The following is an 11770-nucleotide window of genomic DNA, read 5'->3' on the forward strand; positions in this document are numbered from 1 at the left end:
GATGATAGTCGGGTAGATGTAGAATGAGAGCTATCACTTATGGATGGAAATAGAAAAAATCTCAGTTGTATCATAAAAAATCTCTTGAATTTGAAAGGGTCTCAAGAGATTGGTGGTCATGAGGAAATGTATCATATCATCTTAAGATACATAAATGATCATGAGTCCTTATGCTCCTACATGAGAAATAATGGAAGCCGAGATAACAGGACACATATGTTTGTCCTTAAAGTGTGATCCATGAATAGTTAAACCTAACACCTCATGAAATGGAAGGTAATTCTCCCTATTAACTCAAAGGATAAAAATATGTTCATCTACTTGATTAAAGACAAAATATAGGGCTTGTTTTGATTGTGGGATCCAAGCTAATGATTAATTATATCCCAAGTAAGACACTAGAAAAAAACTTTTGATTAAAGATATTCATGCTCTTAAGGTTCAATAGGAAATAGATGAGCCATCAATAAATGAGAATATTGTATGTGTGGAAGTGATATTTATCATGAGTTTCGGTATAAGAAGTGAATATTCATCTTTACTATTGTTGCGTTCTGGAGTATTCGCGGCGGTAGAGAAATATAAAGTTTAACGTCTTAACTTTGTACGAAGATTCGGCACGCAATTAGATAAGAGAGAGAGAGGGTGTAGCATTTATGAGACACCAAGATTTTTACGTGGAAAACCCCTGAAAAAGGGGAAAAAATTACAGGGCCTAGCCCAGTTTGAATGAATCTACTAGTATTGCAGTTGATTACAAATGAGTCTCTTCCTTGGGGAAAGGCCTTAACTTGATGTACATCTTATAGAGTACAGTACATGATGAGAATATAAAGAATCACTGCTGATGTGTTTGTTTGGTCTGAAAGATTGTAGTCGATGGGCGACATAAGTCGGAAGGAACGTAGTCGGCGGGCAACGGATGTCAGAAGGATTGTAGTCGGTGGGCGATGTAAGTCATAATGATCGTAGTCGGCGAGCGACGTAAGTCAAAAAGATTGTTTCAGGTAGAAGTTCAGTAATGGACATAAATCTAGCATCAGATAGATGTCGATGAAAATCTGACAATGGGCAAAAGTCCGGCGTCGGGTAGAAATCTGGCGACGAGCGGAGGTCTGGCGTCGGGTAGAAGTCCGAAGTTAGTTGGCGGCCGAGGAGAACTCTAGCGTTAGATGGTATTCGGGCAGAACTTTGGCGTCACTTGAAGTTCGGGTGAAACTTCGGCGTCACTTGGAGGTCATGTGGAATTCCGGCGTCACTTGGAGGCCAGGCAGAATTCCGACGTCACTTGGAGGTTAGACATAATTTCGGTGTCATTTGGAGTTCAAGTGAAACTTCGGCATCACCTGGAGGTCGGACAGAATTTGGGCGTCACTTGGAGGTTGGGTGGAATTTCGTCGTCTCGTGGAAGTCGGGAAGAATTTCGGCGTCCCGTAGAAGTCTGGTAGAATTCCGGCGGTCGTCGAGGAGGAGTTTCTTCCCTCCTATCCTTCTTATTTTCTCTTCTCCTTCTTCTCTTCTTCTTCTTGCTTCGGTCCCCTCTTAAGAGAAATGATGGGCTATTTATAGTTTTTTGAGGATGACATGCCCGGAAATAGGAGGATCAAGCGCAAAAGGTGGAGTGGAATGGATGGCGGTCGATATTGAATCTCTTGATTATGGGCCGTTTGTGAGACATTTGAAGTTCTTAAAGATATTGAAATTCGGCGATCTTGGATTAGTTGGATTTGTCTCGCCGAGCCGCTCGGTTCGACTATAAGCATGTCATATTTGGAAACTGTTTGGTAATCCAAATTATGAATTAAACCTTCCGAATATGCTTCTGGTCTTCGATTTTGACCCATTTGGGCTCAAATCGAGTTGAATTTGGTGTCGTCGGGTTCGTATTTATGAGACGCTCAGTTCAGCTATAAGTTTGCTGAAATTGAAGTTCAGATGATCCCATATTTAATTTTTGAAGTTTCCATCTTGATTTTGCCTCGATATTCGTGCCCAATCAAGATAATTTTTTGATGACATATCAACAATAAACCTTCCTTAACTCTAAAATTTATACAAAATAATATATATAAATTATCTTAAATTTCAAAGCAGGCCTTAGTTATTTTGTTAAAAGAATAAATATATTAACTTTGACTTAGTTTACAGACATCTATCTTCCTTTGTAAATTCCTTATGGGCCTACATAAATCCATTTGCAGGCATCTTTTAAGTTTTCTAGGGCTCTTTTAATCTACTTTTATAAGGAAATTATTCACATAACAAAATCATTATAAGGATAATCAAGTGCATAAATTAATCAATTTTGAATGTTTTGCAATGGAAAATGTGGATGTTTGAATCCTCACAATTTTAACAATATGTTGAAATTCTAAACCTTTAATACATATAGGAGCTCAACTTCTTCAACCGAATGTGAATGCTTGAGAGTAAACCTAATGTCATTCCTTAAAAACAAGTCATCAAGTAGGGGTGTCAATTCGGGTCAACGGGTCGGATTCGGGTTGAACCCGGAACTGACCTGACACTATTCGGGTCAACCCGAACCCGATACATTTTTAAAAACGGGTTAGGTTTTCGAAACCGAAACCGACCTGATTCGGGTCCGGGTCAACCCGATCCAACACGAATGACCGGGGTTGACCCAAAATGCTAGTTTTCGTGTAAACAATTAGGCCAATCTTCGATTTTCGGGTCAAAACGCATCAAACTCGGGTTTTTGGGTCAATTTCGGGTTGCTGTGTCAACCCGAACACAACCCGGTTTTTAAAATGGGTTGATTTGTTGACCCCCCGACCCGTTTCGGGTCCGGGTTGACCCTAACCCGAATTTTTCCGGGTCGGGTTCGGGACGTGTTTCGAGTCGTGTCAAAAATTGACACCCCTACCATCAAGCATGTTCTCATCTTCTTAACCCAGCTATGGATTTGCATGTAAGAATGTTCCAGCTTCTATTTTGTTTATTATTATTATTATTATTATTAATTATCATGTATTTCCTAATTAGTTTTTAGAGAAGAATATTTAGAAAATGTTCCCCAGCTCAAAATAAGGTGAATGGGTCTCAAAGACAAATGTTTATGAAAATACTTGTTTGGTGATGTTGTGCACTTAAGCGTTAATGTGGGTTGTGGCCAAACCACATTAAAATTAGTATTTGCTTATTGGTTTATCGTTTTCCTGATTTCTTCCACTCGTTTTAATTTTGTTATAAATTATTGACTTCCATTGTGATATTTTTTTTTTTCTATAAAATCTATTTTAATTATTAAAAGCTTTATTCATCTCTTCCTCTAGAGCATATGTAAAGCCTACATGCATATGTGTGCATCGGGTCTACTACTAAGAATTATTTTGAGGTGTACTTAAAGGATAGGTCTTTCTTTCTATTTGGAACAATGGTTAACCTCCAAGAGCTTATAATGGAACCGGTAGATGGCCCAAGGACCATTGATAGAGGAACCTACGTTGGTCTTGCATTGCCTAGATAACATATGAGAAGAACTTTAGAAGTTGTTTGTCAAAGTTACGTCTTAAGAGGCTATAATTCTACACTACATGAAATTCAGGCATTACCGGCAGTTTTTTCCGGTGGTTAATGATAGATTTCCGGCGGTTTTGTAAAAAACTGGCGGCTTTCCGGCGATTCAAAAACCACCGGAATATACCGCATAGGAAACGATTTCCTGCGGTATACGTACCGGCATTTTCCGGCGGCCTAGACAGCCGGTAATTTCCGGCAGTCGTAGCGCCGGTGACCACCAGTTAATCACCAGCTGCTTACCAGCCGTCCGACCGTCAAAACCGCCGGTATTAGCTGTGGCTAAACCGCTAAATCACCATCGGTTTACCACCTATTTGTTACCGACGGCGTACTGGCCGTAAAAACCGCAGGTTTTACTGGTGGTTAAACCGTCAGGTAGTGCCAGTTGACCGACGGTGACTGCCGACAAACCGGCGGTCTTTACCGGTAGTTTCATTAAATTTTCGGCGGCTACAATAAGTCGTTCAGTATCGTGGTTTCCGACGGCCAAACCGGCCTATATAGGTTGTGCTACTCTAAGTAGCCTTTCATAACATGTGAACCATGCCTAAAGTGCAAATATTCTTTGGAATGGACTCAACAAATATTGCAAACAACTATGAATGGGGGAGTTATCAACAAGTTCATGAAGACTTAAGTTAAACAACATAGATGATTGCCTAGGAAAATCAGATTTAAGTGAAAATATTCTTTGGTTAAGCCAAGAGATAAACCTTGGTTATATGAAGAGTCTAACCCTTGAAAATTAAAATGTTAGAAATTTATAGAGGGATTGAGTGGGCAGCCTTGACAAAATGGCCTTGAGGTCTACTGGTAAAGGTGATAAAAGACTCACAAAAAAGATAGATTTTTCTTGATCTTCAAGTTCAATTGTGGCATAAGAGATTTAATGGCCACATCGCTCAATCCTTATAGAAGAATTTACTGATTGAGCAGGGTAGCAAGACATCATATAAAAGAAGATATCAACTTATTAAAAGCTGGTATCCTGCTTTGATACTAAGATTCAACCTCTATGTTGTAGTTTGACTTACTTTGAAATATAGGCCATCCAATTAGAATTTTAAATTCATAATTTGCTTATTTGATTTTAACCCTTTTTAATCAAGATACAAGCATGACTCCTCAATAGTGTCATTTGGAGGAGAAATTATTTCGTGCGGTCACCGAACCGTCCAGAGTCAAATCAGAGCATGTCACATCACCTGGTATATAGCTGACATAATACTAGTACACAACAAAAAATGATTTGGTGCACTATAATTTGCCTCCGGTTGTCGTCCAGTGACTGTGCAAAATAATTTTTCCTCTTGGAGTTGTCTGAGAGTATAATTAATATTAAGATATATATATTTCCATTAGGGATTGATGAAGAATCTATTTCATTTAAATTTTTTAAATTCCACAAATTAATAATATGAATTTTTATGAGTATTTTATATGAGTTGAGATAAGACATATTAGTCTAATCTTACTTGACCTCTTTTCATATATTTTCTTATAGAATCTCCTACATGAAAATGCATCCTTATATTATCCTCTTTTTTGTTTGACACATACCTATATTGTTAATTAAACCTAATATTGGCATGGGCAGATCCCCCTAAAATTAAAAAAAAAAAAATTAGAGGGGATATTTTAGAATATTTTGGGTATTTTGCTCCCTCTCAAAAAAAATGTTTTGTCCTAGTTTTATTAATATCAAGCTTCTTTGCTCATCTCCCACAAAAAAAAAAAAAAAAAAAAAAAAAAAAAAAAATTATCCACCCTGACAAAAGAAACTAGATCCGCCCCTAAATATTAGTCAACCCTATCTTGTCCATTTCAACCAACCAATTAAGGTCTCGTTTGGGATGACTTTTTTATTGCTTCTTAAAGTAACTTTCGAGTACAAAAATTTTAACGTTTTGTAGTAGAAAGCTATTAAGAAAGTCACCCCAAATGAAGCCTATGTGTAGACGAATGTTAGGCTTAGTTTGGGATAATTTTTTTGTTACTTTCTAAAGCGGCTTTTTAGTATAATTTTTTTTAAATAATAAAAAATAATGATGACCAATAGCTGCCTCAAATGAAGCCTTAATTACCCATAGATTCTAGCCCCTAATCTAAGGAGGTCGACATAAGAGTTACCTTACTTGCAATAATGAGTAATGTTAAAAAAGTTAAAACTAACAAGTGAATGTTTATTTTTGGGGCATTTACATACATACAATTTAGTTTATGTTATTTACATATCTAACACTTAAAGCATTAATATTACATGCATACCACTCATACACAACTTTAATATCAAATATACCACTCCTATATTTCATTCCTACCACTCATACAACATAATGAATTTTAATATTTCATTCCATACACTCATATTTGTTCTATGGGTGGTATAAATGTAATATTGATATTTTGAGTATTCGATATGTAAATAACAAGAAATAAAGTGGTTGGTATGTATGTAAATCTTCCTTTATTGTTCTCACCATGTGGAATAAACTCATGCTAATAAGGAAATGAAGATTATATTTTTTTAAGAGTAGAAAACTCTATGCTAAAACTAAATGGGAAAAAAATCTAATGAAATGATCTGAATTTTTTATTTATTTCCCCTTAGTTTTTTTGTTCAAGATTTTCAATGGAAATAATTAGTATGAATAAAAAAATTGTTTATAAATATAAATTTATTTGAAAAGTATAATTAACACCATTATCTTTCAAAATAAATATATTAAATTTTGAAAAGAAAAAATATATATTTTTTAATATTTTATGCAAGAAGTCCACCCACCAACTCACCAAATCTGATTCAAAATCTAATAAAAATTTTCTGTACATCGCCGGAGACAAAAAAAAAACCAAAACTAAAGAGAATTCTGAGACAAAAGAAAAAAAAGAAAGAAAAACAGAAGCGAAAGATCTTAAATACGGGAAGAATAAAAAAAATTCAGTAAACCCTTATTTTGAGGGGATGTGAATTTTGTGATTTTAAATTTAATTATTTAGATCAAACCCTTTTCAGCCACTTACTAATTAAATTTAAAATTGATTAATAGATTTCTTCCTGTCATAAATGTCAAACCTAAATAAATCGCTAAACAACTTACCAAAATCTAACAGAACTTTACTTCTATCATGCAAACAATTTGGGGATTTTAATCACTCCAGATTTACTAAATCAGAATTTACAGGAATTTTTCAATCAAAAACTAAGAGCTATCCAAATTCAGATCGGACTCCAAATACCAAGCCAGATCTCCGGTCTCTCCGGCATCGAGAAGAACGCGGCGAAATAGATCGACAGTGCAAGGGATCCGAATCACACCGACCTGCTCGTAACCATACTCCTGCGCCGATCGACGGAGCAATTCCACGAACGCTGGCCGGCCGAGAAGCTCCGCTCGCACGGCGAACCGCTCCATTTCTTCTCCGACGCAGACAGGCACGTGCCCTCCCGGCACCCGGACGTGCCCTCTCCGACCCCGCTCGTTCTTCCCATCTCCCGGCCGCTGAGAAGAGTCCGCCACTCTGGCGAGCCGGCGGATCAGCTTATTCATTTCCTGGCTGAAGCAGAGAGAAGAAGGAGAGAGGAAGCTGGGAGTGTGTTTCTGTGGCGAATGCTTCAACTAATAAAGGAGACGAAGGAATTTTTAATGGCGGAATATTTGCAGGGAGAGTAAAGGTTGTGAGGTAGGCGACGAGATAGCGGAAGGTACAAAGAGTGGTACCTGGCAGGTACATGATGTGTGCGTCGTATCTTCTTCCGGTCAGCTGCGGACTCCATAACACCGTACACAGACTTTGATCCACAATTATATGACATTTTGCAGAAAAAAAAAAATCAGCATAATTATATTTATATTAAAATTAATATGCTATTCTCTTTAATTAATATTAAATATTTTTGGATATTTGTTTTAGAGAATATCTACTTCATCCAATTTTTACATTTATTTTTAGTTATATATTTAAGGTTAAATTTAAAAAAAGAGCTTATTATAGTTCTAATTAGTTGAAAAAAGTGTGTTTAAGAGAAAAATTTAAGGAGCGGATGCCTAAAATAGTTTTGCATTTTTCTAGAAAACTCCGAATCATTTTGGGCATTTACTCTTTTTTAAATTTTATGATGAGTACGCTCCTTTCAATTAATTAGAACTATAATAATTTTCTTTTATACTTTGGCCTATGTTTTAGTAGTGTGCATTGAACATTAATTTTTTACTCTAATTGAAAGTATAAATTGCAAATAAATAATATTTTAAAAATTGTAATTTGTTTTCTTAAGTTTTCAAATAGAATTAGTATTAGAATTAGAAAAATCTTTTTATTTAGCTCAAGTGGCACATAAGATTAGAGAGTCATCATAGATTATTTGGTGTCATAAAACACCAATCTGCCTATAATCCGATTAGGATGGTAGATATGTCAGATTTGGCCTATTTTAAGAAAAGTTGAGATAGATCCAAAAAGTCTTGATTAGAAAGTATTAGAAGTACCATTTTTTATTAGATTTAAATGAGAATTTGACTTTTACCCGAACATAATAGAGAGAACATATTCATATAGCCGACCTCACGTGGTGGAATAAATGTTTGATGTTGTTGTTGTTGTTGTAGGAAAATATATCAATTTAAATTAATATTTAATAGTTCTAAAGTGAATGGACATTAATTGTTATTGATATATCATCAAAAATTATCTTGATCGGCCACAAATCTCGACGTAAAATTAAGTTGGAAATTTCAAAAATTAAAGCGAAAATCATATGAACTCTAATTTCAGCAAACTTACTGTTGAAATGAAGGTATTGAAAATATGAACCGAACGACACCAAATTCAACCCAATTCGAGCTCCAATAGGTCCAACTCAAAGACCCGAAGAGCATTTGGAAGGTTCAATCCATAATTTGGATTACTAAATAGTTTTCAAACATGACATGCTTATGATTGAATTGAGCGGCTCGAAGAGGTGATTCCAACAAGCCCAAGATCGTCAAATTCTAATTATATTAAGACATTCAAATGCTCAATAAATGATCCACGATCAAGAGATTCAATATCGGTTGTTCATTCAAACCACTCTCAATTTATCCTTGATCTTCCTCCTATTTACTGGTTATGTCACTCTCATAAAACTATAAGTAGACCTCCCATTTCTCATGAGAGGGAACCCAAGCAAGAAGAGAAAAGAAGGAAGCAAGGAAGAAGAAAAACTTGAGTTCTCTTGCCACCAGACTCCTTTTTGACCACTGTCGAACTTCTACCCGACAACCAACCGACACTAGAGTTTTGCCTGACCGCTAACAGACGCCAGAGTTATGCCCGTCAGACAACTGACGCCGGAGTTTTGTCCGACCGTCAATTCATGTCGGATTTCCGCTTGACCACCAAACTTCGTCAGATTTCATATCTCCATTTGTAATTGGATTTCAACTCGATGGTTGATTATTGTAATCTGATAGTCCTCAATTTTAGAGACGAGTCAGTCACTTGTAATCAATTCAGACGCTAGTGGATTCTTTTCAGCTAAGCATGGCCCCATGATTTTTTTTCCTTTTCAAGATTTTCCATATAAAAATCCTTGCATTCATTCATCTTCTGTTTGTGTGTTGGATATCCATACAACGCTAAGACGAAAAATTCAAACTCCATCGCAGCATATATTTCAGCCCGCAACAATTATTGTTATTAATATTTGATTAGAGGCTGAGTTTCTTAAAGATTAATCCATTCAATCTCCTTTCTTATTTTATAATATTTTTAAAGAAATATTATTTTGGTTATAATTATATGAAGGAGTGGGAAGCTGCGAGCCATTTCCAGCTTGACACCTAACTCTTCATCTGTTTTTGACTGGACTATAATATGCAATGGAGTTCAATCAGATTGGAATTCGTAGCAAAGTCATAAAATTATTGAAGTTTTTAGTCGGTAAATAAATTTGGCGAAGTCATAAAATTGTGACATTTGTATATATATAGAATTAAGTGCATGCTTTCGTTTATTTCAGTCAAAGAAAATAGGTAGGTGAGTTGGTACTGCCCTGACTGGCGCTTCTGAAGACTAGAAGTTAATGGATTTTTTTTTTTTTTTAACAGGTTGGCTTGGTTTATTATAGTTTATTTATGATCATTTATTAAAGAAATTAAATAAGTTTATACATTTTTTTTAATACTCTATGGGTAAATATATAAGCTTGAACATTTATTTGTTTATGTTCGTGAACAGTATCGTTTAAAGCTCGTGAACATACACGATATGAAGCTTATTAAAAAGTTCGATTCATGTTCGATGTAGAGCTCATGAACAAACTCGTTAAGAAATGTGATTGAGGTTTGATATGGAGCTCGTTTAAGTTTCGTTAGGAAAATGATGAATAATGGAATATGAATTTTTTATAAATATTATAATTTTTTAATATAATATTAATTAATTAATTAAATTTTAAAGCAATTAAACATTATAGTGTTTATTAATTATAGGTACTTGTTTATATTTGTTGCATGTGTTACATAAGTCAGAGGCATCAGCCATCAAGAGATCACGATTAATTGTGTTGCACCATTTGCAATTAATTAGGAGTCATCATAGTCCTCAAGAGAAGGTAAGAACAACACAAAAAATGAGGGGTGCATGCAAACGAGTCAAGCCGACTTGTGAGCCTACTCGAGCTCGACTCGATAACGAGCTCATGAGTCGAGCTTATGGAGTTTTGAACTTGAACTTGAGCTGATTTACCCGCTCCTTGATAATTGTGCTCGTGTTTACCTGAGTTGTTGCTCGATTAGTTGACTCATTGAGCGACTCAAGTGATGAAAATAGAAGCAGAAGCGAAAGGCGAATCTATGGAAGACGAAACTAAGGAAGGCTAAAGGCAGAACTTGGAACCAGATCTAAAAGCAGAAGCGAATGTTGGCTTGCTCTTCTTATGCCTCGCAAGCTACTCGCTAACCCGCATCCATTATCACAAGCTGAGCTCAAGTTGAGCTCGAGATTGAGTTTGAGCTTGCGGTTTGGCTGACAAGCCAAGCTCGAGTTAAGTGTATCTTGAGCTCGAGCTCGACTCATTTATACCCCTATCAAAAAAAGAGATTGAGGTAGATGTCGCATAAACGCCCAAATTGAGCGAGAAGGAAATTTGTACTAAGGAGAGAAGGAATACAGCCAATCCACTCCATTGTATCAGGCCAAATAATCAGAAGTCATAAACTGAGCAATTTCATCAAGCATCGCTCAGGGATGAAGCCAATACCAACCCAAAAGCTTGATTACAAAATAATAAAAGATCGACCACAAGAAAAGAGAAGCTATGCTTATCACAAAAACCAAGAGAATCGAATAAGGAAGTTGTAACACAAATCAGCCCAAAACAATAAGATGATAATTGTCAGGTACAGTTCCCAGCAAATACAATTTGATGCTCTCATTCAAAAAAAAAAGTTAGTTTGTAAAGTGCATTTATTGTCCTCATGGATCTATTTAGGACAATTTTCTTATTGCTTTGCTTTCAGATCACAACGATAATTTCAATTTGCTTATATATATATATATATGTTGCTTTCAAGAAATTTCTATGTTAGGAAATTACATTTTACAACAACTTTTATAAAAGTTATTTTTCTCATAACAACTTTAGAATTAGCTTTATAAAAAAGCTACAGTCATCTCAAACATACTCTAAATCACATCAATATTATTGCTAACTTTCTACAGTCACATTAGTAGTAAATTAAAACTGAAATTTATTTGCAATTTATTTGTGGATAGAGTCTACATTGATAGCATCCCTATTAGGTAGATTTAAAGAGCTAAAACCTTGGGTGGTGGCTTCCAATGAGTTCCAATCAAAGCACATGCCCTTTTCTATTACCATTTAGGATGGCTCCACCTAGGCCATCGTCGTTGGTCTCTACGGGATTAATTACACGGATATTCCTTTTTCAACAAGTTCAAAGGCCTTATCCACCATAGTTGTGTGACTTGTGTCATTTATCCCATTAAATGTCTCTCGTGCAACAAGTATGATTCTAACCTTTACGAGTTGATTGCAATCTCATCTAAGAAACTCTCAATAATACAAAATCTTAGGCGAAAACACATGGCCTACTCTACGTGCTTGGTTTGTGAACAGTATTCTTCAATTCCACTAGAGTGCTAAAATATTATTGTTGTATGTGAGATGTTCAATAAAGTTGGCCGTGATTGATTAGGCTATTGCAACCACCATATAATA

The 11770-nt window shown here is 35.7% G+C and overlaps 1 protein-coding gene across 1 annotated transcript; it reads right to left on the minus strand.

Annotated features, from left to right (window-relative positions):
• Positions 1–6675: 6675 nt before the first annotated feature.
• On the minus strand, positions 6676–7233 carry LOC110105481 (auxin-responsive protein SAUR71-like). Its single transcript, XM_020835012.2, has one exon. The coding sequence runs from the start codon at positions 7092–7094 to the stop codon at positions 6747–6749; it is 348 nt and encodes a 115-aa protein (XP_020690671.1). The 5' UTR covers positions 7095–7233; the 3' UTR covers positions 6676–6746.
• Positions 7234–11770: the final 4537 nt, after the last annotated feature.

Source organism: Dendrobium catenatum, unplaced genomic scaffold (genome assembly GCF_001605985.2).
Source record: "Dendrobium catenatum unplaced genomic scaffold, ASM160598v2 fragScaff_scaffold_621, whole genome shotgun sequence".
Classification (NCBI taxonomy): domain Eukaryota; kingdom Viridiplantae; phylum Streptophyta; class Magnoliopsida; order Asparagales; family Orchidaceae; genus Dendrobium; species Dendrobium catenatum.